At 44.6% G+C, this 27,842-nt stretch overlaps 1 protein-coding gene across 2 annotated transcripts in view; it reads right to left on the reverse strand.

Moving 5' to 3' along the window:
* Positions 1-415: 415 nt before the first annotated feature.
* Positions 416-27,842, reverse strand: part of LOC148522933 (membrane-spanning 4-domains subfamily A member 4A-like) — a 113,646-nt gene continuing 86,219 nt past the window's right edge. Inside the window, exons 6-7 of one of the 2 annotated variants that reach the window (XM_088473520.1) lie at positions 12,709-12,831; positions 416-2,733 (exon numbers count right to left, since the gene is read on the reverse strand). In XM_088473520.1, the coding sequence (XP_088329646.1) occupies positions 2,656-2,733; positions 12,709-12,831 (201 nt within the window). In that variant the 3' untranslated portion in view covers positions 416-2,655. Of the gene's footprint in view, positions 2,734-12,708; positions 12,832-16,817; positions 17,947-27,842 lie in introns of those variants that run through there. The other variant, XM_088473521.1, reaches the window with a different exon arrangement.

A 27,842-nucleotide genomic window follows, 5' to 3' on the forward strand; every position in this document is an offset into this window, starting at 1 on the left:
GATTTCATACCCAACCACACTGCGTTCTCACTGGGGAGCTTTATCACATATTAGCGGTCTTTTTTAGTTACGATGATTGTATCTAGGGTGCTCTCAGAGACCCCTGGGATGGGATCTTTGAAATGACCTATGCATCCCCTCATATTCCATCACCAATCTGGGCCTGTGTGCTTTAAATATCAGGACCAATTTTTAATCTCAGTCCGGCATTGGTTGAATGTCACAATGATACAAAAGAGAGCTTCATATTCGTTTGTCCCAGAAACATCATGTCCTCTCAGATTTCCTTCATCAGCAATAACACCTACATTTTCTCATTCTCCCAAATTCACTTCCTTGTTGTAATCTTACCCTATGCTTTACTCAGGACATTAGAACATAAAGCATAACATAACAAACCATGAGAAACTCTATCTTTATACACTTATCAGGATGAAATTTATTGGAAAGTCAATATGTGATGCTAATACAGCAATTACACTGTGCCTTTGTACAAATAGTTGTAACACAATTCTTGAAAAATAACACTATAACATCAAAGATATGATCAGTGTGCTCAGCATTTTGATTAATTTTATAGTGATCTCTGGGCCTGATTCTGACCCGGTCACAAGCGCTGTGCACTCGCAACTGGGTTGATGGTGGGCCAGTGCGCATGCGCAAGACGGAGCCGGCTCCGTCGTGCGCATGCGCGAGACCCGGATAGCGACGGGCACTCCATTTCTCTGGGTCTCGTACCAAAGGGGGCGTGCTGTCGATGTTGAGTGACAACACGCCCCCTTTGGTGGATGGGCCGGGGGGGGTGGCTGCCCAAACGGAGGCGTTCCCATGTGAACGCCTCCATTTGGGGGCGGCCCCACTGACATCACGAGTGATGTCAGTGGGAGAGATTTCGGCTCTGTTAGAGCTGAAATCTCTCTGGGGCTTGCGGCAATGAGACCCTACCACAAGGGTCTCAACGCAAGCCCGATCTTCCTGGCCGCTTGCTATAGCTGTGGTCACCCACAGCTATGCAAGCGGCAGGAGGCCGTTCTAAAAACAAATAGCCCGGCCCTGATTCAGAGCGAGCGCTCTGTCAGAGCGTCCGGCTCTGAATCAGGGCCTCTGTGAATTAATTCGTCAGCTTTAAAGCACTAGTATTTATAGAAATTTGTCATTACAATCATTTCCAGCTTATGCAATAAGTTGATTTTTTTAATTTTATTAAATATAATAATTTTCAGCAGAATTATTGCAAAATAATAGCCTGATTTAGAGTTGGACATAAATCATGATGTATCACACATATATATACCCGTGCAGTCGCTCAGCCAGCCCTGTGTCGCATGGAGGTGCCGGGCTGGAGAGACACTGCCGCTGCCTACTCTATTTGCCAGGCGTCCTCTGAGATTTTGTTATCAGTGGGTGGTCGGCTCCTTCCCTACAGTGGCAGCCGTAGACTGAAGTTCACTCCTGAGCTCCGCCTTCCAGCTCCAGCAGTGGTTGAAGGGAGAGATGTCATGATGTCTCTCCCATAGATCTGAGGAGCAGTCGCATGGTAGCGGATACAGGAGCTGGCTTAAGGTAAGTATTGAGCTTCTTTTTGTGTAAGGGGCATTACTACTGGGGGTACTACTAATGGCGTCAATACCACTGGGGCACTGCTATTGGGGGCATTACTACTAGCGGCACTACTACTGGCACATTAGTAAGGGGGGCACTAATACTAGGGGCACTACTACTGGGTCCATTACTACTGGGGGCACTACTAATGGGGGCACTTTTAATGGGGGCATTGCAGAGGGGGCACCACTCCTGGAGGCACTGCATAAGGGGCACCACTACTGTGGGTCTGCAGAAGGGGCTCTACCACTGGTGGCGCTGCATAAGGGGCACTATCACTGGGGGCACTGCGTAAGGGGCACTACTAATGGGGGCACTGCATAAGGGACAAGACTACTGTGGGCAATGCATAAGGGGCACCAGTACTGGGGGAATTGCATAAGGGGCATCACAATAGTGGTCATTGCACCTATTGCTGTGGGCTATTATGTGGAATGGGAGAGAGGGCGCAAATTTATATATCTATAATCTGCAGGGGGGCACTGAGGACAGGGGTGGGGGGTGAGTTCCACCACGTCTCTAAGACCACTTTAAGCACAGGTTACAAGTATCTTTAAAAGACACCAGATTGGAGGTATACGGTATCTTTGCTTAGTGTATAGTCCTGTGACAAGTTCCTGAACTGATGAGGATGACTTGTGTATATCTTAAGTGATATACAACATAAAATATAGTCACAGTAATGTAATTATATGGATTTATGCCAGTGTCCAAAGTTGCAGTTTATTGTGTAACTCTAAATCGGGCTATAAATTAGTAATTTCTTGGTCAGTTAGGTCAGTTAGAATAAATCATTACAAAATCACTGGGTATACAGGTTTAACTTTCATTTTTTGATTACTATATCTACACACAGGGATAGCAGAAATTTAGTGAGATGAACCATAATGAGAATACAGCCTGCAAGGATCCAGCGACATCACCAAGGCCCGAATGACCAACACACATCAGACATTGGTTACTAGCGAGTTAATAGCCTGCATTATAAATATATTGTCTCAGGTCACAGAATCTACCTCCTCTGTGTGCAGTTGGCAGGTACATTTAACACAATTATGTTGTTGGTCCAGCTGTGACATTTTCGGCTGTATATTGCGATGGTTGTGTTTGAAATTGTGGAAGCTTAAACACCTGCGAGCAGAGATAACAAATGTCATCAAACTATACATCAAAATTCCCATAGTAACCGAGGTGTGCATACTGTGTAAGTGTAACCTCTGATCCCTCCAGCCTTCTTAAGAGTAGGATGTGTCTGTCACTGAGCTTTACAGACACAATGTTGCCACCACTTACCACTGTGTCACCATTGCTCACCACTCTGTCACCACCAATTGTGGAACTACAAATCCTGTGTAGCGAGGGGATGGGTTGTGATGTCAACGGTCTGTGGGCCTTATTCAGCATGGATCGCTAATCTGCTTATACGCATGCAACGCAGTTGATAATATCAGCGGTGAGATGCGAGAAAATTGCATTCGCATTGCCAACGCAGCCACACATAAGGACGCCCACTTCCCCTTGTCTCACATCCGTAATACTTAATGATACAGCAAAACCATCAGACACATCGAGTGCCATCGGACTCATACGCACACTTGCACAAACCCAGACCCCACTCAGGAATTGCTCACGTTAGAGAGACCTCAGGCTGTGTATGGGATCGCAGTGGATAAGTTATGCACGCCCCTGCAATGGCACTGGCACTGGCACACCTGCGTCTGGCTGACAAATCCCCTGTTACCAACCACAAATGGCACTTCTTGTCAATCACTTACTGGTGGAACTGTGTAGCCGCTGCATTCGCAGTCCCGAATGCAGTGGCTATTTCATGCAGGCGCAGAGTGATGCAGGCACATGCACAGTACATAAAAATCGGCCAATTATGTGCCTCTTAGCAACTGTGGGCCTGATTCAGACCCACTTGCTAGGCTGCGTTCACACGCTGCTGGTTGATTTTCGCGATCTGCGTATGTGTATGCATTGCACTGCGTATGCACAAACCAGTCGCTGCCATCAGGTAGAGAACACAGCGAGTACACAGACTGCCCGCTAGTTTGAGTGTCAGAATGTGCCATTTGTGGGTGGTGACAGGGGAAGGTCCATGAAAACAGGGGAATGGTCGTGCGGACGCAGGCGTGCCTGAGCATCAAAACATAATTTCTAAGGTGTGCATAATTAAGACGCAGCGTCATTGTACATGTCACATGGCTGTTTAAAACACTGCTGCACTCGCAGTGCTTGCGGTAGGGAAGGGTTGACCACAAGCGCTGCGTATGCCTCCGATGGCACTCAATATTACCGATTGTTGCATACACTTCCTGGAGATGACGTGTGTAACAAAGGGCAAGTGGGCGTCTTAAGACTGGCTTGTGTTCGCACGCTAAGACATAGTGGGCGTACTAATGTCTTGCTGTGGGATCGCGGGATTTGCATACTCTCGCTGCGGACACGTGCGAGCAAAATGGGTCCGAATTGAGCCCTGTGTTTCTTGCTGAATAAGGCCCTGTGACTGCTGACATCTAGTTTCTGCTCCCGAGAATGCCTTGCACTTGGCATTCTGGAGGTCCACAGTTTCCAGCAGAAGAGTTTAGAGGAGAACTGAAGCTCCCTACTCTAAGCACTGGATCTCGGGTTGAAGGCACTCAGAGTGGGCTGATGTGTGAGTGCTGCTTCCTGCTCAGCAGGGACTGACTGATAGGTCCTCTCTAAGCTTCTTGTCACATGCTCTGCCACACCCTGCTGTGTAAATATGGAATGGGAGGGGGGGCATCGCACTAGGGGGATCTGTAATCAATGAAGGAGAGGTGGTGTCACCTAGGGAGCTACAGTATGGTCACTGGGGTGTATGGGGTAGGGGAGGAGTTACTCGGGAATAGAGGAATAAGTCACAGTGGTGGGGAGGTAATACCTGAGGTTTTCAACATTACAGGGTGGCGCCAGACACCCACTGGGGGTGTGGGAGGTTCCGTGACATGCCCTTGTCCCAGGTGCTGTGGCTCCACGCTACGCCTCTGTGTACCTGTCTCTCTAGACACCTCTGCATATCACATTTTCATAAAAAAAATAAAACCTCATGCCAATGATATCTATTGTAAGTTGACCTTATGCACAGAGTTCTCCACTCAATCTGAATATATTTAGATTTATAAGCTGTGTTGACACTTGACTTACTTTATAATATAGTATATTTTATTATATTTTTAATATTATTATACTTATTGGAATGGCTGCTCATTTTACAACAGAGCACTTTGCTCAAGGGCAGATTAGAGATTAGGCAACCCCTATCTAAATAGGACATCCCCCCTCTCCTCCTAATTTTATTATTTTCATATCAGGTTCCAAGCCCTAAATTGGTGATTTTTAGTAAAAATATACTCATAAAACATTACTTTATATTAGGGGTGAGCGGGTTCGGATTTCTGAAATCCGAACCCCCCCGAGCCCCCCCGATCCGAGTCCGATCCGAGTCAGGCTCGACTTTTCCCGCCTGACTCGGATCTGACATCGAGGCAAAACGTCATCATCCCGCCTTCCGAGTCTCGCGGGTTTTGGATCCTATATAAGGTACCCGCGTCGGCGCCATTTTCTCACTCGGCTGTGGACAGTGAAGAGGGAGGGTGGGAGTTAGTGCTGTGTAGTGTAGTGTAGTGTAGTGCTGCTGTTGTCCACTACTTCAAAGTCCATAGGGGCTGGCTGTGTTGTGCTGTGCTGCTGTTGTTAATAGGGGCTGTGTCCACTACTTCAAAGTCCATAGGGGCTGGCTGGACTGTGTTGTGCAGTCAGTTCTCCATAGGGGCTGTGTCCACTCCAAAGTCCTGTGCAGTGTCCCAGTCCTAAAGGGGTGCTGTAGTGTTGTCCAGGGGGTGCTCTGTCCATCAGGGGTGCTCCCCCCAAGTGCTAAAAAAATAATATATTTTCTGTGTTTGTGAATTGTGTGCGCAGTAGCCGCACGTGCATCAACAAAGTAGTGCCAAGCGTGCGCCTGTGTCATAAGTAAAGGGCCGGCTGGCTTGACCGTTAAAGGGTGCTGTAACCCCCGAAAGTACACTCCAGTCCAAACCAAAAAAAAATTATTTTCTGTGTTTGTGAATTGTGTGCGCAGTAGCCGCACGTGCATCAACAAAGTAGTGCCAAGCGTGCGCCTGTGTCATAAGTAAAGGGCCGGCTGGCTTGATCGTTAAGGGTGCTGTAACCCCCGAAAGTACACTCCAGTCCAAACCAAAAAAAAAATTATTTTCTGTGTTTGTGAATTGTGTGCGCAGTAGCCGCACGTGCATCAACAAAGTAGTGCCAAACGTGCGCCTGTGTCATAAGTAAAGGGCCGGCTGGCTTGACCGTTAAGGGTGCTGTAACCCCCGAAAGTACACTCCAGTCCAAACCAAAAAAAAAATTATTTTCTGTGTTTGTGAATTGTGTGCGCAGTAGCCGCACGTGCATCAACAAAGTAGTGCCAAACGTGCGCCTGTGTCATAAGTAAAGGGCCGGCTGGCTTGACCGTTAAGGGTGCTGTAACCCCCGAAAGTACACTCCAGTCCAAACCCAAAAAAAAATTATTTTCTGTGTTTGTGAATTGTGTGCGCAGTAGCCGCACGTGCATCAACAAAGTAGTGCCAAGCATGCGCCTGTGTCATAAGTAAAGGGCCGGCTGGCTTGACCGTTAAGGGTGCTGTAACCCCCGAAAGTACACTCCAGTCCAAACCAAAAAAAAAATTATTTTCTGTGTTTGTGAATTGTGTGCGCAGTAGCCGCACGTGCATCAACAAAGTAGTGCCAAGCGTGCGCCTGTGTCATAAGTAAAGGGCCGGCTGGCTTGACCGTTAAGGGTGCTGTAACCCCCGAAAGTACACTCCAGTCCAAACCTAAAAAAAAATTATTTTCTGTGTTTGTGAATTGTGTGCGCAGTAGCCGCATGTGCATCAACAAAGTAGTGCCAAGCGTGCGCCTGTGTCATAAGTAAAGGGCCAGCTGGCTTGACCGTTAAAGGGTGCTGTAACCCCCGAAAGTACACTCCAGTCCAAACCAAAAAAAAATTATTTTCTGTGTTTGTGAATTGTGTGCGCAGTAGCCGCACGTGCATCAACAAAGTAGTGCCAAGCGTGCGCCTGTGTCATAAGTAAAGGGCCGGCTGGCTTGACCGTTAAGGGTGCTGTAACCCCTGAAAGTACACTCCAGTCCAAACCTAAAAAAAAATTATTTTCTGTGTTTGTGAATTGTGTGCGCAGTAGCCGCACGTGCATCAACAAAGTAGTGCCAAGCGTGCGCCTGTGTCATAAGTAAAGGGCCGGCTGGCTTGACCGTTAAGGGTGCTGTAACCCCCGAAAGTACACTCCAGTCCAAACCAAAAAAAAAATTATTTTCTGTGTTTGTGAATTGTGTGCGCAGTAGCCGCACGTGCATCAACAAAGTAGTGCCAAGCGTGCGCCTGTGTCATAAGTAAAGGGCCGGCTGGCTTGACCGTTAAAGGGTGCTGTAACCCCCGAAAGTACACTCCAGTCCAAACCAAAAAAAAATTATTTTCTGTGTTTGTGAATTGTGTGCGCAGTAGCCGCACGTGCATCAACAAAGTAGTGCCAAGCGTGCGCCTGTGTCATAAGTAAAGGGCCGGCTGGCTTGACCGTTAAAGGGTGCTGTAACCCCCGAAAGTACACTCCAGTCCAAACCAAAAAAAAATTATTTTCTGTGTTTGTGAATTGTGTGCGCAGTAGCCGCACGTGCATCAACAAAGTAGTGCCAAGCGTGCGCCTGTGTCATAAGTAAAGGGCCGGCTGGCTTGACCGTTAAAGGGTGCTGTAACCCCCGAAAGTACACTCCAGTCCAAACCAAAAAAAAAATTATTTTCTGTGTTTGTGAATTGTGTGCGCAGTAGCCGCACGTGCATCAACAAAGTAGTGCCAAGAGTGCGCCTGTGTCATAAGTAAAGGGCCGGCTGGCTTGACCGTTAAAGGGTGCTGTAACCCACAAAGTACACTCCAGTCCAAACCAAAAAAAAAATTATTTTCTGTGTTTAGCCGCACGTATATATCAAATCGATATAACATAAATGGAGGACCAAACTTTCTCCGATAAAAATAAAATAGAGAAAGATCAAGAACCACTTCCTCCTAGTGCTGAAGCTGCTGCCACTAGTCATGACATAGACGATAACATGCCATCAACGTCGTCTGCCAAGGCCGATGCCCAATGTCATAGTAGAGGGCACATACAATCCCAAATGGCAAAGTTCAGGAAAATGACCTTGAAAAAGACATTTAAATCAGCTGAAGAGAAACGTAAACTTGCCAATATGCCATTTACGACACGGAGTGGCAAGGAACGGCTAAGGTCGATCCCTAGTATGTTCATGACTAGTGGTTCAGCTTCACATGACGATGGAAGCACTCCTCCCACTAAAAAAATCAAAAGAGTTAAGCTGGCAAAAGCACAGCGAAGAACTGTGCTTTCTAAGAAGATATCACAAATCCCCAAGGAGAGTCCAAGTGTGGTGGTGGTTGCGATGCCTGACCTTCCCAGCACTGGACGGGAAGAGGTGGCTCTTTCCACCATTTGCACGCCCCCTGCAAGTGCTGAAAGGAGCACCCACAGTCCACTTGCTGATATGCAAATTGAAGATGTCACTGTTGAAGTACAACAGGATGAGGATACTGGTGTAGCTGGCGCTGAGGAGGAAGTTGGCGAGGAGGATTCTGATGGTGATGTGGTTTGTTTAAATCAGGCTCCGGGGGAGACAGTTGTTGTCCGTGGGATGAAAAAGCCCATCACGGTCATGCCTGGGCAGAAGACCAAACATTCCACCTCTTTGGTCTGGCAATATTTCTATCCAAATCCGGACAACAACTGTCTTGCCATATGTACCATATGTAAAGGTGAAATAAGTAGGGGTAGGGACGTCAACCACCTAGGAACATCCTCCCTTATACGGCACCTGCAGCGCGTTCATAAAAAGTTACTGTCAAGTTCAGAAACTTTGGCTCAGACCGTAAGCAGTCCAGGGACACCTAAATCCCGTTGTCCTGTTGTATCCAAGCGCCTGCAAACCACACCGTCAACTCCCTCCTCGTCAATTTCCTCCTTAGTCAGGATCGGAAGTAGTCCTGCAGGCCATATCACTGGCATGACTGACTCTCCTATCCGGGATTCCTCCGGAGGATCCTGCATTGCTACGCCTACTGCTGCCGCTGCTGCTGTTGCTGCTGCTGCTGGGAGTCGTTCATCATCCCAGAGAGGAAGTAGGAACACCACTACTTTTACTAAACAATTGACCCTCCAACAGTCCTTAGCGAGGAGGATGAAGTACGACAGCAGTCATCCTGAAGCAAAACGTATAACTGAGGCCTTGACTGCTATGTTGGTGTTAGACGTGCGTCCGGTATCCGCCATTAGTGCAGTGGGATTTAGACAATTGATGGAGGTAGTGTGTCCCCGGTTCCAAATCCCGTCTAGATTCCACTTCACTAGGCAGGCGATACCGAGACTGTACAGAAACGTCAGAAAAAGTGTCCTCAGTGTCCTGAAAAATGCCGTTGTACACAATGTCCACTTAACCACGGACATGTGGACAAGTGGAACAGGGCAGACTAAGGACTATATGACTGTGACAGCCCACTGGGTAGATGTATCACCTTACGCAGCAACAGCAGCAGCGTCACCAGTAGCAGCATCTCAGAAACGCCAGCTCGTTACAAGGCAGGCTACGCTGTGTATCACCGGTTTCAGTAAGAGGCACACCGCCGACAACCTCTTAGAGAAACTGAGGGAAATCATCGCCCAGTGGCTTACCCCACTTAGACTCTCCTGGGGATTTGTGATATCTGACAACGCCACCAATATTGTGCGGGCATTACATCTGGGCAAATTCCAGCACGTCCCATGTTTTGCTCACACAATAAACTTGGTGGTGCAGAATTTTCTGAAAAGCGACAGGGGCGTGCAGGAGACGCTTTGGGTGGCCCGAAAAATTTCTGGCCACTTTCGCCATTCAGCGACTGCGTGCCGAAGACTGGAGCGCCAGCAAACACTCTTGAACCTGCCCCGCCATCACCTGAAGCAAGAGGTTGTGACGCGGTGGAACTCAACCCTCTATATGCTTCAGAGGATGGAGGAGCAGCAAAAGGCCATACAAGCCTATACATCCACCTATGACATAGGCAAAGGAGGGGGTATGCACCTGACTCAAGCGCAGTGGAGAATGATTTCCGTGTTGTGCAAGGTTCTTCAGCCCTTCGAACTTGCCACACGTGAAGTCAGTTCAGACACTGCCAGCTTGAGTCAGGTCATTCCCCTCATCAGGCTTTTGCAGAAGCAGCTGGAGAAAGTGAAGGAGGAGCTAAGACGGAGCGATTCCGCTCGGCATGTGGGACTTGTGGATGAAGCCCTTCATTCGCTTTGCCAGGATTCCAGGGTGGTCAATCTGTTGAAATCAGACCACTACATTTTGGCCACCGTGCTCGATCCTAGGTTTAAAGCCTATGTGGTGTCTCTCTTTCCGGCCGACACAAGCCTGCAGAGGTGCAAAGACCTGCTGGTGAACACACTGTCAGCTGAAGCGGAACGTGACACGTCAACGGCTCCTTCTTCATTTTCTCCCGCAACTGGGGCTGCCAGGAAAAAACTTAGGTATCCTAAGCAACCCGCTGGCGGTGATGCAGGGCAGGCAGGACCAAGTTTGGACATCTGGTCCGGACTGAAGGACCTGGCAACAATTTCTGACATGTCTACTGTCACTGCATATGATACTGTCACCATTGACAGAATGGTGGAGGATTACATCGGTGACAGCATCCAAGTAGGCATGTCAGACAGTCCATAACTGTACTGGCAGGAAAAAGAGGCAATTTGGAGGCCCCTGTACAAACTGGCTCTATTTTACCTGAGTTGCCCCCCCTCCAGTGTGTACTCCGAAAGAGTGTTTAGTGCAGCCGGGAACCTTGTCAGCGAAAGGCGTAGGAGGTTGCTTCCACAGAATGTGGAGAAGATGATGTTCATCAAAATGAATTATCAGCTCTTCCAGGGAGACCAGCCTCCAGAACGTACAGAGGGACCTGTGGTGGTGGATTCAAGTGGGGACGAGTTAATACTTTGTGAGGATGAGGATGTACACACTGAAGAGGGTGAGGAATCGGTGGATGAGGAGGATGAGGATGACATCTTGCCTCCGTAGAGCCAGTTTGTGCAGGGACACATTAATTGCCAGCTTGTTTTGTGGGGGCCCAAACGAACCAATCATTTCAGCCACAGTTGTGTGGCAGACCCTGGCGCTGAAATGATTGATTTGTTAAAGTGTGCATGTCCTGTTTATACAACATAAGGGTGGGTGGGAGGGCCCAAGGACAATTCCATCTTGCACCTCTTTTTTTCTTTGCATTATGTACAGTTTGGGGCCTAGTTTTTCTAACTGCCATCCTGTCTGCCACTGCAGTGTCACTCCTAGATGGGTCACGTGTTTGTGCCGCCCACTCGTGTCGCTTAGCATAGTCATCCAGCTACCTCGGTGCAACCTTTTGGACATAAAAACACTATTGTGAGGTGTGAGGTGTTCAGAATAGACTGGAAATGAGTGGAAATTAAGGTTATTGAGGTTAATAATAGCATAGGAGCAGAAAAACCTACAAATTCTGTGATTTTAGCTGTTTTTATGCTTTTTTTCAAAAAAATACAGATCCAAAACACAAAACCCAGAACCCAAAACACGGAAGGGTGGTTTTGGCAAAACCAATCCAGATCCAAAACACGAAGAAAGATCCAGATCCAAAACCAAAACACAAAACACGAAAAGTGGCCGGTGCACACCCCTACTTTATATGATATGTGCACCACTTGCTGGCAGTAACAAAACACTTTGATACCTGGTGACAGTCTGTCAGCCCAAAAATTCTCCATAGGCCATCTTGAGTGGAGTGTGGATGGGTCACATATCAAACTTCTCCTGCAGCCCAGTCAGAGAGATGCCAGTCTGACGTACCTGGCAACTGCAAGCACATCTGCTGATTGGCCAGACCCCAGGCATGGACACATGCTGATTGGTCTAACCTTTTTCCTGTATCTTCAGAATATGTCCACTGTATGGTAACCTGTCCTATCCTTCCACATTCACACTCAAGATGGAATACGGTACTCACTCACAGTAAAAGAACAAGTGTTTGACTGCCATCCTCAGCAAGTGGCATCACTAGGCACATTCTCCACTGACTATACTTAGGGCCAAATGTAATAGGGTGTCTGTTTTGGAAAATTGTGGTAAACTTGCACTTTTTCGCAACTTGCCCATGCAATAGGGTGTCAGTTTATTAAAACTCACATTTTTTCGGCATTACTAAAAATCGGCATGTACAAATTCGCATCCAGATGTTTTCCCATTTTAAACATGCAACTCGCCAAAAGTAATAGGGTACGAGTTTCAATCTTGCCAAAAAAAAGATTACCAAAACACACCAAATAATAGACCAGCTTTAGGATAGTGAGTTTATCCTGAGCAGGTCAGAGTAATACAGAAACATGAACATATCCATGAAATACATGCATGTTTCTGTGTGTACATATGAAAATGTTTGTTTTTTAAAAAAATACATGCACCCCCCTCCCCAAAAGCATAACCAGCCCTGGGCCCAGTGAAAGAGTCCGGTGATGGTTATGGAAATTACAGGGGACCCCTACTCACTGTATTTCCATAACCAGGACCGGCTCAGCAAAGCCCTGTGCTGGTACTTAATATACAGGGACCCCCTACACATTTTGGTCCCTGTATTTTTAGAACCAGGACAGGCTGTACAGAGCCTGGGGCTGGTTATGCTTTTGGGGAGGGGTGCACGTAATTTTTTTTTTATAAACACAGACAGAAGCCGTCACAGATCTCACTGATCTTTGATGACTTCAGTATAACTCGCACCATTTAATGCTAGTTGAATTAAAAGGTGTCAGTTTACATAAGGAAAAACTCACATAGATTCGCATAGTATAGTAGCCTAGAGCTGAAAAGTTTGCAGTCTATTACATTTGCGAGTCCCAGCACAAATTTGCACCTTTAAAAAATGCAAGAAGGTACGAGTTTGTGCTGTTATTAAAATTAACAACCTATTACATTTGCACTCACATCCATCCTTCTCTTACCGGGAGACCATTTTGTGGTACATGTGATAGAGAACAACATCCACAAATGGAGATAGAGAGGGACACTGAGAACAGCAGCACATTTATCACAAGGAGAAGAGATTCAACAACATATCCACCGATCTGTGAAAACAAAATGAATACAAATAATATATATAAATATATATATATATATATATATATATATATACATATATATAACAGTGCTGCTTATTGGTCAGGTTGTGATTTATGCAACAATTCTAATTTAGAGTTCCACACATGTAATCCCTATTGTGTCCGGGGCCATCACAGAAGATATATGTTATTTGTTCTCAACCCGCCCTGAGTTATTACCAATGAACCCTGGTATATTTTGCCATCATAAGAGAGCAAAAACATCATTTCTATATCATTATCTAGTATGATACAAGCTTGTCATCTATAGTATAATCCTGATGTCTGTCCAGCACAAATCTACAATAGTGAGAACCCTCCTATCACGTTTAGGCTCAGAAGATCTTCCACAGATGGTTTTGAAGTCGGGTGCTAGGTTGGGCTAGGATCCAGAGGCAAGGGGCAAGGATATATGTCTTCCTAATCCACGAATACCGGATGTTGGCTAGACCTTACAATAGGCGCAGAGTCTAACCCATTGGGAGGTGTTCTCCCTTGACCTTTCCAGTAGTGATATGGGTTTAAGCTGCACCCAGCAGGCGGGTTGCGGCCATTTGGTCAGGTATCCGGTACAAGTGGGAAACGAAGGGAGAACACAAACACAGGGAAAGCACAGGAGAATGGAACTAGGAGTCAATACTTTGGTGACATACTGAGTACACACACTTTTGATCCAGATGCTGGACTGGTACAGGAGAATGGCACTAGGGGGTAAATTTACTAAAGTGAGAGTTTTTAGAAGTGAGTGTTAAAAGTGATGTTGCCCATAGGAACCAATCAGATTCTAGCTATCATCTTCTAGAAGGTGCTATTTAAATGCTAAGTAGAATCTGGTTGCTAAGGGCAACATCACTTTTAAAACTCACTTCTAAAAACTCTCACTTTAGTAAATTTACCCCTAGGAGTTAGTACTCGGATGATGTACTGAGTACACACACTGTTGATCTAGAAGCAGGACTGGTACAGGAGAATGGCATTAGGAGTTAGTACTCGGGTGACGTACTGCTTACACACACTGTTGATCCAGTCGCAGGGCCGGTACAGGAGAATGGCACTGGGAGACAGTAGTCGGATGATGCACTGAGTACACACACTGCAGAATTACACTAGGAATAATACACTAGAAGAAAGGAGCATGGAACCTGGAATGCTGCAATAGCAAGTAATCACTGGAAGTAGCGAAGTTGTATAGGCAACTTCCTGTTGCCCGGAGCCCGGCTAAATATCCTAAGGTAGCGATCTATTGGAGAATATGTCAGCTGACAGCAACCAATGCTACCATTGGTTAAAGGGCTAATCAGGTGATGTAGACTGTCATGGCTGTGTCCATGATGGTAACTGCAGGAATAAAATCATGGAGCAACACATGAATGTCCTAGTAGACCCCAGGAATAATCCTCAGCGCATCACTCACCGCCACACCTGGTGTCTGACTGCTCAGGAGGTCAGGGAAAGCCAGCGCTGAGGTGAGTAACGGCAGATCCTATGCCGCAGCCTGACACCTCCTAGCTCTCACTGGCTGTCTGACACCCAGACACATCCTTTTTTCTTCTCCCAATGAATATAACTGTCAAAGGAGAAGATCCCAAACCTGACACGCTCTATGAATAATTCCCCTATCCGAGGAGAAGGCTATAATCCTTGCCTTCCCCAACCCCCTGCCGAATGAGAAAGTAACTGTTAATGTTATCCAATCTGTGCTGCTGTCCCTGATTCAGAGATATATGCTAATGCTTCTACAGCTGCAAATTTCAGCGGTTGTGTGAATTTATGCATATGTCACAGATGTCTAGATTTGTATTGCGATGTCCACTGGCACCTTTGCAAATTGAATCGTCTGCATACAAAGACAATAATAGTCCTTCTAAGCAGGGCTGCCATCAGGGGGTGACTGCCGGGACTGGAGTCCCGGGCCCGGCCCCTGGCTGAAGGAGGGGGGCCCACCGGCACCTGCCTGCTTTCGCCACTGCACAGCTTGCAGTGACCAGAAGAAAAGGGGCCCTGCCCACTCGGGCCGCTCCTCCACCAACCAACATCTGTCTGCCCCGGAATGTCAATATGCTGCATTGAAGTCGGTGCACGTGACATCATTACATTGTGCCGTGCCTCTGGAGGGAGAGCCTGAGGTAGGAGGAGCCGTGGATCAAGAGAAGCTGGACCAGCATCTGCAGTGCTGGGGAAGGGGAGAGAAGAAGCCGAAGACTTCTTCAAGGAAATAAGGTAAGTGACAAGAAAGGTGTGCTTAGCAGGCAGAGACTGGATCTAATAACGGGGGGGAGGGGAAGTGGGAAACAATGCTGGGCAGACACTGGATCTAATAACAGGCGGGGAGAGGGGAAGTGGGGAAAAAAATGCTGGGCAGACACTGGATCTAATAAGAGGGGGGAGTGGGAAAAAAAATGCTGGGCAGACACTGGATCTAATAAGGGGGGGAGTGGGAAAAAAATGCTGGGCAGACACTGGATCTAATAAGGGGAGGGGATGTGGGAAAAAAAATGCTGGGCATAGACTGGATCTAATAACCTGGGGGGGCCCTGCCTATTTTGTCATTTACGGGCCCCACCATTTCTGATGGTGGCCCTGCTTCTGAGTAACCCTATGGCTGTGCGGAATGGCTGCATGTACTGTGATGCCAGAGCCATTTTTATTGCCTATGGTCTTGACATACTTGCGTTTATGCCAATGCGCCCCCATTGCCTCCCCCTAATGCTCCCTGACTGTGAATCACACTGTGGGTAAATAGTTGCTGCAAGTTACATTGGTAATGTACCCTGAGGGATGCATAGTTTTCCGATAATCTCCCCCCCATTCACCTGCATACCAGCAGTAATACTTTCTACTCGGGACAGATCTTCCGAAATAGAGCTGTCCCGCTGATGCATAGTCTTCCAGGTTTATGATCTGGAGGTTAAAATACTCATACATGTCCTTCGACCTGCTCTTGCACAAGCCACAAGTAAAAGATAAGGATCCTTCGGATGCCTCTCCAGGGATTTTTGCAAAAAGAAGCCCATAGGCTTCATTAGCCAATGCCATTAAATTAGAAATGAGCATGTTCGGTTCCCTGCGAACTGAACTCACCCGAACTATGGGGATCTGAGGCAGATCAGAGTCAGCTCGGGTTTTCCTGCCTGACTTGGATCTAAAAATGAGGCAAAAAGTCATCATCCTGCTATCGGATTCTCGCGGGTTTTGGATACTATAAAGGTCCCACGACATTTTTCATTCCGGCTGTGGAGAGTGAAGAGAGAGGGAGCTGGGAGCTGTGCTGTTGTTAATACTTGTTATTGTTAATTGCACGCTGATGCTGTGCATAGGGGCTGGCTACTGTTGTCCATAAGGGCTGGCTGTTGTCTATAGAGGGGCTGGCTGGCTGGTTGTTGTCATGTCCATAGGGGATGGCTGGCTGTCGTTGTCCTGTCCATAGGGGCTGGCTTGCTGGCTGTCATTGTCTTGTCCATAGGGGCTGGCTGTTGTCCTGTCCATAAGGGCTGGCTAGCCATAGTGCTGTGTCCTTCAGGGGTGCTCTACACCCACCCCCAGTGTGAAAAAAATAAGAAAAATTAGTGTTAGTCACACCTGTCTTCAGTGTAGGGGTGCTGTGCTGCTGTCTGTTAAGGGGCTGCTGTTCCCCAGTGTTAAAAACATAAATACAAATTTTGTGTGGCGTGTTAGCCACAACTGTCATTGGCGTAGGCGCGCAGGGGTGCTGTGCTGCTGTCTGTCAAGGGGCTGCTGGCCCACAAATGAAAAAAAATTTTGTGTGCGTGTTAGCCACACCTGGCTGTCACTGTCATCGGCGTAGCTTTGCAGGGGTGCTGTGCTGATGTCTGTCAAGGGCTGCTGCTACAAAATTAAATAAACAATTTTTTTTGTGTGCTTGTTAGCCACACCATCAGTGAAAAAATTAAAACAATTTTTTTTTAAAATTTTGATAAATATATTTGTGATAATATTTGGTAATTCCTGACAAAGGTGGGTATTATAGTCAGACACTTTGAAGGCTGTAAATTTAAGCTGCTTTATAGAAAACATGTGAGTAAAACATTTCCACCATGCAGAACATGATGGAGAAATCCCTTGAAGTTCAGCATCTAGAGCATCTTTTTTTATGTTCTCTGAGGCCTCTCCTGACTGTGAAGATTCTCCACACTGTAGTCTTCCATTGTGACTTTTTAATGGTGATTTCAATGTTGTCCACTGGCTGAGATCCATCTAATCTGAGTTTTGGGTTTTTCCCATGCAAATGAGATAATTCACATCCAGAAGGTGACTCTTATGTTTAGTCGTAGTGTCAATCTCTGTTTTGGAAGAATTTGCACAATCTTGGTCTTGGGCCACCATGATGAATCAGACAGATCCTCCAGGGTAAACATCTGATCTTGTGTTGTATCTATTTCTATTAAACCTTTGTGTGTGAGTTTAGTCATCTGCTGCTTGTGGTGGAGCTCTTTTCTTGCTTTCTAAATGATCTCCATACACAACGTAAAACTAAAGCTGCATACACATGTATCGATTTTTTGAAAGATTTAACTATAACGATGTCTTTATCATTCAAAAAATCGTTCAGTTTCTGAGTTATAACGATGAACGATAATCATTCATGCACGTTCCCATTTGTAGTTTGTAGTTCATCGTCCATTTCTGACTGACCAGCTTAACGATTTTCATTAAGGGACGGCACATTTTTTGTTCATTGTTGAAAAAATCATTGTTCATTACACTTAAAAAAATCGTTCACCTTTTCAAATTAAAAACTGATCGAAAATTGTTAACGAAAATTGTTCACTAACAAAATCGTTACCTGTGTATGCAGCTTTAAACCTTAGGGCCGCATTCAATTTGAGGCGTTAAGTCCGGATCCGTGGTAATTTAACGCCGATGACATCATTACCGCCTGTTTTGGTTTTACCCCGTATTCAATTTCAAAGACTTTCTGCCTAGGCGGAAAGTCAATGCAATGTTCTAGGTGGTAAAGTATCGCCTATGAATGACAGGCGGTAAAAAGTGCAGAATTGGGGTTTTCGGGTGCAACATTTCGGGAAGCCCCGTGCAGCCTTCAGACAGTCCCCCAAAGGTAATCTGTGTGAAAAAAAAAAAAAAAACTTTAGGACACCCCAAAAATTTACTTTGAAAAAGGGAGCAAAAAAAAAAAGTTGGGGTACAATCTTAAAAACTGCAGACTAATACAAAGAAAAAGGAAATGTCCATTGCGGTGCACTAATAAAAAAATATGGCATAAAATATAACTTTTATTAATTTATACACAATATAAAGGACTAAAAAGCTAAATATTTAAAAAGGGGGTAATAGTGTGTGTAATATGAATGAGTGTATTAATAAAAAGGTGTACGCTCCTATTACACTATGTATCCTGATGTCGGTATCAATTGACTGGTTAACATATGTAATCCAGGATAGGTAAAGACCTTATCACCTAGTTACTATGATCCATGCACGGGAATAATAATTAAGGTTTGCGTAATATGTGGGACCTTGTCCCCTTACAAATATATAATAGGGTACCTATATCCCAATGGAAGCTTAATTATTTCCCACTATTATAGGCAGAATAATACTATCCTCTAATATAGTAACCCACGCTACCTAAATTGTATCATAAATTGGAGCGTGTGAGGATTGCCATTTCACTGTTCCAAATGGTGACAATGGAGGATAACTCTCCTATTAGTATTTATTAATAAGTTATCATCCAATTCTTATACAGTGTTCGTGAGTCTTCCACTGTTTATAGTGTTTCTCCACATATATACACAATTGTGGTGTTCTTTACTTCTAATATTAATTGGTTATCTCAGCACATTAGTAGTGTGATTCCTCTCTTTATTCTTCACTCTTACAGTGACAAGCTTTCGTGCTTATATCCTAAATATTCAACCACATTTAGTGTCTTATTGCTCTTAATATAGATATATGTCTCCCACACAATTTCTAGCTTTATTCCATATGTTTCATACCATTCATACTCCCATAAATCTATATGCAAATGTTGCTAGGAAATAGATTATGCAGATAGTGAGTATCTGTCATTCTCACTGTCCTGCTGTGTCTACAAATCTCTCTGTGCTTAAGTGCATATCCGGGGGGTCCCTCCGTGACACAGCACCGCACCAAGCCAATGTGTCAGCAGCAATCAGAGCATTTCATTACATTGGTATATTTTTCACCTTTTGTTTTATGCCTCTGATTAAACAAATTCCACAGCAATACCCTCTTGCTATTCTGTAATATACATAACTCTCTTTGCTAACAACAGTCTCATGCAGGTTGCGCTGCCGCATGTACACATATATCTTAGTTAAATACACATTCCTAGTCTTGCAGCGTTCACTAGCAGAGTATCTCAATAGGACATAGTGATATAAGGAGCGCCGCTAACCGACGCAGCGTTTTGCTAGGTAGCTTTATCAAGGTAAGACAATCCGCTTACCGGAAGTGTCTTAAATACCCTTCTAAGTTTCACATATCCAATCCAGAGCTCCTTAGACTGTATTCTCCAATCCGATAGCTCTATATCTCCTGGTACCTCCCCTCCTCTATTAGATTGACAGATTCACTCCATTTCAGTGAATATTAATGAGTCCTATCCACATCTTTCAGACCAAAATAATCAAACCCCAATTGCTCAGTTCTTGCATTTCCCAATCGCATTGTATTTGTGTTTAAAGAGGTTATCTCCGTATGTATTATGACACTGAGTTTCTCCAAGTCCTAATTATCTGTCTGTGATAGATATCTGCGTCGGTTAGCGGCGCTCCTTATATCACTATGTCCTATTGAGATACTCTGCTAGTGAACGATGCAAGTATAGGAATGTGTATTTAACTAAGATATATGTGTACATGTGGCAGCGCAACCTGCATGAGACTGTTGTTAGCAAAGAGAGTTATGTATATTACAGAATAGCAATAGGGTCTCTGGTCTGTGGAATTATACCCCAGTCAGTTGGGTCTGGTGCTGGTCTTAAATATAGGAGGATCCCCACATTTTTTACGGTGGAACTCTACACATTTTGTTCCCCATATTTTTAGAAACCACCACTGGCTGGCAAGCCTGGGGCTGGTTTGGCTTTTGGGGGGGGACCTTATGTCTTTTTTTTTATTTTTACTTCTTTTTTTACAGGTACGACACAGTGGGAATTTTCAGCAAATATTCCAGGGAACACCCTAAACATGTGTAGACATAGGGGATGACTATGGGTACCCGCATTTTTAACTCCTGAAAGATGTCGGGGTTTCAAATAGCCGTGGCAGGTGCATTTTTGCAGAATTTTAAAACAATACGTTTTGGGACTTAAAAATATGCTAGTAACCATTTTCACGTACCCCAAATTTGATGGGACCATTTTTAAAAATTAAAAAAATAAGCTAAGTGCTCTTCTGCATCACTTCTTCAAAGTCAGGAAAAAAAACACCTGCCGTGGCTATTTAAAAACCCAACTTTCTATTGCAGCCAAAACGGGGGTACCCATAGTGATCTCCCATGTCTGGACATCTTTAGGGGGGTCCTAGGATTATTTCCTGAAAATTCCCTTTTTACCGCCGATCCAAGTATCGCCGGGTCCCGTTTTTGCCTACTTTCAAATTGAATACGGGGATATGCGGGCACGCGTGCGATACTTTAACGCCTACAAAACAGGCGAAGGCAGCGTTAAGTCAGGGCCACGTTAAATTATCGCAGCTCGGCTCAAATTGAATATGGGCCTTAAACTGAAATGTTGCATTTAATGTTCTGTTCCGCTTGTTAACATATCTAAGAAACATGGTTAAGTGGACAGTGGGAACAACAGCAATTTGAAGGCCACTAACTAACTCTGTTTTTTTTAATGTCCCTGTACAGGTTGGAAAATTCCTTTACAGAACAGAAGGTTTGCAGAGGATTATTTAAGGCAATTGTTTATTTATTTTTGGAAAGCACGCTTCCCGTGCCTGTTCCCTTTCTGGGATGAAAAAAATCCACTGCCAGCAAGCAGGCATGGCACTCAAGAAAGAATTCCCAAGAAAGACACAATGTAAGACAAATCTTAAATCTGAAATGTTGCATTTAATGCTCTGTTCCGCTTGTTCACATATCTGATATGGTTAAGTGGACAGTAGGAACAATGGCAGTTTGAAGGTGACTAACTAACTCTTTTTTTTGTCCCTGTACAGGTTGGGAAATGACTTTACAGAAGGTTTGCAAAGGATTATTTAAGTCAATTGTTTTATGAAGCACTGTTCATAGTCCCCTTCTAGGAAGAAAATCCACTCCTAGCCGTAGAAGCAGGCGCAGGATTCTCAAGAAAGACACAATGTAAGGCCTTAAATCAGAGGTAGCCAAACTCAGTCCTCAAGAGCTCATGTTTTCCAGACAACCTAGCTGATGCACAGGTGTATTCATGACTCACCAAAACATATAGAAAGATCCACAGGTGGAGTTAATTATAGTTGTGATTCTGTGAGGAGACCTGGAAAACAAGCACTGTTGTAGCTCTCAAGGACCAGGGTTGACTACTCCTGCCTTAAATCATAGATCTTACGCTTGTCCACATATCTGTGCTGGTTAAGTGACACTATGAGGCCACTAACTAAGTTTTTTTTTTCATGTCCCTGTACACATTGGGAAATGCCTTTATAGAAGTTTTTCACAGTATTATTTAAGTCAATTGTTTATTTGTGTTTGGAAAGCACTCTTCCGGGTCCCCTACTGGGATGAGAAAATGAACTCCCAGCAGCAACAGCCATGCTCAAGGATTCTTCTGTGGCAAAGACTGATGTGAATGTATCACATTTTTTTTGTAAATGCCTCCTCCCCTTCCCTTCTCCTTCATAAATTTTCTTCGGAATCAAAAAATGAAATTAAATTTACTACCAATCAACCCTTCCTGTCCCTGCCCTGCCTTCAACTACATACATACTCAGACTCCCTTAGGCCTCTCTTGAATAATAAAAGTGTTCCCTGATGTGCCATGTTTGAAGTTGAACTGCCATGTGTTTGTGCTGCCCACTGCTGCAGCTTAGCTTAGTCAGTCAGCTATCTTGGTGCAAATTTTGGGCCTAAACTAGATGAAAAAATTAGAGATGAGTGGGTTCGGATCTCAGAGATCCGAACCCACCCAAATTTTATGATCTGGGGTGAGAACCGAAAGTGCATTCGGTTCCTCTGCCAGCCCCGGATCTCAAGCCGAGGCAACACCATAGAGATGAAATGTTGCGGCTCGCGAGCTTTCATCTCTACGATCTATGTAGTATATAGGGACCACGCGGCGGATGCCATTTTACTCCGGCTGTGGAGACTGAACAGGGAGGGTGGGTAGTGTACGGCTGGGAGAGGTGCTGGTGCTGTGTTATCTACTGTGTCCTGGGCTGGTGCTGATACATTCTGGGCTGGTGCTGTGCTGTCTGCTGTGTCCATCTGGGCTGTTGCTGATAAATCTGGGCTGGTGCTGTGCTGTCTGCTGCATCCATCTGGGCTGGTGCTGATCCATCTGGGCTGGTGCTGTGCTGTCTGGTGCTGGTGCTGTGTTGTCTGCTGTGTCCTGGGCTGTTGCTGATCCATCTGGGCTGGTGCTGTGCTGTCTGCTGTGTCCATCTGGGCTGGTGCTAATCCATCTGGGCTGGTGCTGTGTTGTCTGCTGCGTCCATCTGGGCCCAAGTTCTGGACCCCCCCAAAAAATTTATTGTCAATATATTTTCTGTGTGCGTGTTAAGGTGGGTATCCACTTACAGATATACAAATGAGAGCACGATTACGACATTGCTGTCGTGCTCTCGTTTGTATAGCTAGTGATGTGCCTAGACTGTATGTTCACTCATTTAGTCCAGGCACATCCCTCATCCCCGCACATGCTGAACCTGGTGAGATCATCAGGGTGATCAGCATGTACGGATGATGTTTGATGTCGGAAGTGACCAGCGGGCACGTGCATCGCTGGTCGTTTCTAACCAAAACATGCCCGATGCATGCATAATGCATGCGCAATTTGCAAGTGATTGCATGTTAACAATGTCATTATCGTGCAATCGCTTGGTTAAATCGCTAAGTGGATACCCCCCTTTAGGCTTAGCCGCACAAGATACAGCATGTTGCAACCTAGTACTGCCAGACTCCAGTCGTCATCAATCGGTGCTCCAGGCTCAAGTTCTGGACCTGAAAAAAAATAAAAATAAATTGTCATTTTTGTCTAATATTTTTCTGTGTGCGCACGACTGCACGTGTGTGAATTTTGTAACTGCATCTGGGCTACATTATTAGTGCTTGTGACACTGCTTCAAGACCACAGAAAATATGGAGGGCTGTCACATGACAGGAGAGCAAGGCCAAGAACCACATGTTGTAGCTGCTGCCAGCAGTGCAAAGCCATCAACTTCCTCATCCTCTATGAAGGCCCATGCCCCAGGGCTTGTCACGCCATCGATATGGTAAATCTTCTTTTACTGAAGTTAAGAAAAACAATTTAAAGGAAATTTGCCTTTAGATAAACAAAAAATTGGCAATATGCCATTCATTACACAAAGTGGCAAGGATAGGATAAGGCCTTGGCCTTTCTTTAGGAAGACTGCTGGTTCTGATTCTGATAGCCCTTCTGCCTGTAGTAGTAGTGGTGGTGGTGGTGGTACCATAAAAAATTGAAAGTTGTTAAGATAAATAAGACAGCTCTGAAAAAACCAACTGTGTGCCCTGAGAAATTTAAATCACAAATCCCAGAGGAGAGTGCAAGTGTGTCTGCGGTTGCCATGTGTGAGCCAGACCTAAATACTAGTGTACTGGAGGATCCTCCAAGTTCCAACATTTGTGTGCCCTCTGTAAATGTGGGGAAGGGCAGTCAACATCTTGCAGACATAGTCATCGAGGATGCTTCTGTGGAATTGCACAGGAGGAGGATATTTTGGTATTTGCTAAGGATGATGAGGATGTTGATGATGAAAATGTTGGTGATGAGGATGTTGATGCCGATGATGTCCTTTGTGTAAGTAAGGCAACCGCTGTTGCACATGGATTGAAAAAGCCAAAGCCCATTGTTGTCATGCCAGGGCAAAAGACCAAAAAATCCACTTCTCATGTGTGGAATTATTTCCACCCCAATCCGGACAACTGTTGTCAAGCCATATGTTACCATTGCTAAGCAAAAGTGAGTAGAGGGAGGGACCTAAACCACCTAGGAACCTCCTCCTTGTTATGTCACTTGGAGCGCATTCATCAAATATCAAAGTGTATGTCACCAAGTTCCAAAACTCAAAACGTAACAAGTCCAGTGTCACCTACCTGCTCCCTCTCTGTGGGATCCAATCGCCTTCGATCTCCAACACCAGCACCTGCATCATCAACATCCTCATTCATCATCGGGAGTAGTCCTGCTGCATTCAATATTGTTATTTGAAGCATGATTGACTCCTCTCCTATCCGTGATTCCTCAGAAGGATCCTTGATGACTATGCCTATTGCTGCTGCTGTTGCTGTGAGTGGATCTTCATCCCAGAAGGAGACCAGGAGGAAGACTAATTGTAGCGTATCCTCCAAAAAACAATTAACTGTCAAACAATCATTTGCAAGGGCAAACAAGTATGACAGCAATCACCCAGTTGCACAGCGGATTACTGATGCCATAACAGCTATGCTGGTATTAGATGTGTGTCCAGTATCCGCCATTACTGCAGTGGGTTTTCAACAGTTAATTCAGGTCCTGTGTCCTCGCTACCAGATCCCTTCTAGATTCCACTTTGCTAGAAGAGCAATTCCAAATCTATACAAGGACATTAAAAAAAACCTTATTAATGTCCTCAGAAATGCCGTTGTACCCACTGTCCACTTGACCACTGATATGTGGACAAGTGGGACAGGGCAAACTAAGGATTCCGTGACTGTGACAGTCCACTGGGTAGGTGTATTGCTACAACAGCAACAGCAGCAGCAATATCTACCAAAAGACAGCTGATACAGAGGCAGGCTACTCTTTGTATAATTGGTTTCACTAAGAGGCATACATCTGAGAACCTCTTAGAAAAACTCAGGGAAATCATTGCTAAATGGCTTACCCCACTTGGACTCTTCTTGGGATTTGTGATTTCAGACAATGCCACCAATATTGTGAAAGCATTACATCTGGGCGAATTCCAACACATCCCATGTTTTGCTCACACAATTAATTTGGTAGTGCAACATTTTTAAAAAAGTGACAGGAGCGTGCAGGAGATACTCTCGGTGGCCCGCAAAATATCCAGACATTTTAGACATTCGGCAAACGATTGTCAAAGATTGCATGACCAGCAGGTACTGTTAAATTTGCCCTGCCATCAGCTGAAGCAAGAGGTTGTAACTCGGTGGAATTTTACCCTCTATATGCCTCAGCAATGGAGGAACAGCAAAAAGCAATCCATGGCTATATAACAGAATATGACATAGGCCGTGGAGGGGGACTGCGCCTTACTCAAGCACAGTGGAGAATAATTTCCCTGTTGTGCAAGGTTCTCAAACCCTTTGAACTTGCCACACGTGAAAATAGTTCAGACACTGCCAACTTGAGTCAGGTAATTCCCCTCATCAGACTTTTGCAAAAACAGCTGGAGAAACTGAAGGAGGAGCTGAAACGGAGTGATTATGTAAAGTATGTTGGACTGGTGGATCAAGCCCTTGAGTCACTTCACCAGGATCCAAGAGTTATCAATCTATTGAAATCTGAAAAATATATTTTGGCGACCATCCTGGATCCTAGGTTTAAGTCCTACCTTGTGAGTTTTTTTCCAACAGCCTGAAATCTAAAACTATTCAAAGAGCTGTTTGTAAAAAAATTGTCAGCTGCAGCAATGCCTGCTGGTCATGCAGATTGTTCACCAAAAAATTATATCTGGTCGGGCCTGAGAGAACTGCCTACTAGTGACATGTCTTCTACCATGACTATGTGTGATGTGGACTGCATTCACAGACTGGTGGAGGACTATTTCAGAGATAACATCCTAATAGGCATGTCAGACAGTCCCTGTCAGTACTGGCAGGAGAAAGAGGCAATTTGGAGTCCCATACACAAACTGGCTTTACATTACTTAAGTTGCCCACCCTCCATTGTGTACTCCGAAAGAGTTTTCAGTGCAGCTGGCAAACTTGTCAGTGATCGGTGTAGGAGGTCACTTCCTCAAAATGTGGAAAAGATTATGTTCATTAAAATGAATTCCAAATTCCACGAGGAAGACCTCTACCAACAATCACATTAAAAAATTACAGAGGCGCCTATGGTGGATTCCATCGGAGACAAATTAATATTGTGTGAAGAAGAGGATGTACACACTGATGGGGATGACGAGGATGATGACAACTTGCAATGTAAAGCCAGTCTGTGTATGGGATCATTTTAGTTTCCATGTTCAATGCACATTGGCAGCTTGTTTTATGGTGGTCCAAACAAACCAATCATTTCAGCCAATATTGGCAGTCCTTGTCGCTGAAATGACTGGTTTGTTAAACTGTGAATGTCCTATTTCGTATATACAATATAAGGGTGGGTGCGTGGGCCCAAGGACTATTCCATCTTGCACCTTTTTCCTTTTCACTATGTGCTGGTTGGGGTATTGCTGCCTGACATTTTAAATTAATGTTATGGTTGGGTTAGGAACCAATGATTTGTTTTTAAATTAATTTATTATCAATTTTACAGCCAGGGGCTGCACCAATGAATTACTTTTTATTAATTTTTCAGCCCAGGGCTGCACCAATGAATTGTTGTTTTTTTTTCTAATCTGTTTTATTGGCATATTTTCATTAAATACAAAAACATACAAATATGTTATAATTCATATTTAGTGTATATAATGTAACCAGTCCTCTATGCAGAGGTTAACATGTTTTATCTTCACAGAACCTGAAGATCAGAAAATCTATAGTAAAGTTACTTATATCTAAATAGACTGGAGGGACCTAAACAAGACAAGACATAAATGTGACACAAGAAGGAAGGGGGGGAGGGACATGGGATAAAACATCAGATAAATACTTAGCGAAGACAAGTAAAAGTTTACCCCTATGAACATATGACAGTATCTAATTAAAAGATAGACAAGTTAGTACATCGATTTTGCCGTTATTATAACCATATTTAGTTATTCGACAATAATAAGCTTCTATGTAAAAACTAGTCTGTGGAATTAAATACTTTAAAGATATGGTCTTGCGTCTGGGGTTTCAGAGTGTCAATGTATAATCCCCATTTCTTATAAAATTTGACTACTCCATTTTCAATCGCTGGGATGGCGGATCTCCTGTCAAAATATAATATTTGAAGAACCTTCTGTTTCACTTCATTTAGGGTGGGAGAAGAAGGGGATATCCAATGCATAAGTATTATTTTCTTTGCTACAGTTAGGAAGATTGTTAAAAGTGGAATTAAAGACCTCTTTCTTGATCCTAAGTCCCAGTTTTTAAAATTGGAGCAAAGACATGCTAGCCAGTCCAAATGGAGGCGTAGGGAGAAACAAGAATTTAAATCAGTTAATACCTTAATCCAAAATTTTCGAATTTTATAGCAGTCCCAAAAACAATGAAAAAAACGTGCATTATTCATATGACATTTTACACATTGCCCCGTTTCCAGGGAGACCATATGCTTTCGCTGAGCGGGGGCTATATAGGCTTTGAATATGACCCGTATATGTACTTCTTGGAGGTAAGAAGATTGTAATATTCGTAGTGTGTTATCATAATATAGGAATAAATCTTCAGATATAGGATTGGATGGTACCTCTTGACTGCAAGAAAATGTCATCTGGTCCCATTGAGTTCTTTATGATATATTTACTAAAGTGGAATATAACATTTTTGTCTTATAGGGGATTAATAGGATACATTTTAGTAAGGAAGATATAGGATCTGTTTGTGTAAAAGAGGACATTGCTTTAGGAAGAGTCTGAATGTAGTGTCTTAGTTGCAAGTACATAAAAAATTCTTGAGTAGGAATTTGGAAAGAAGATTGCAAGCTAGAAAATGACATC

This window comes from Taudactylus pleione, unplaced genomic scaffold (genome assembly GCF_031769625.1).
Source record: "Taudactylus pleione unplaced genomic scaffold, aTauple2 ptg000136l, whole genome shotgun sequence".
Classification (NCBI taxonomy): domain Eukaryota; kingdom Metazoa; phylum Chordata; class Amphibia; order Anura; family Myobatrachidae; genus Taudactylus; species Taudactylus pleione.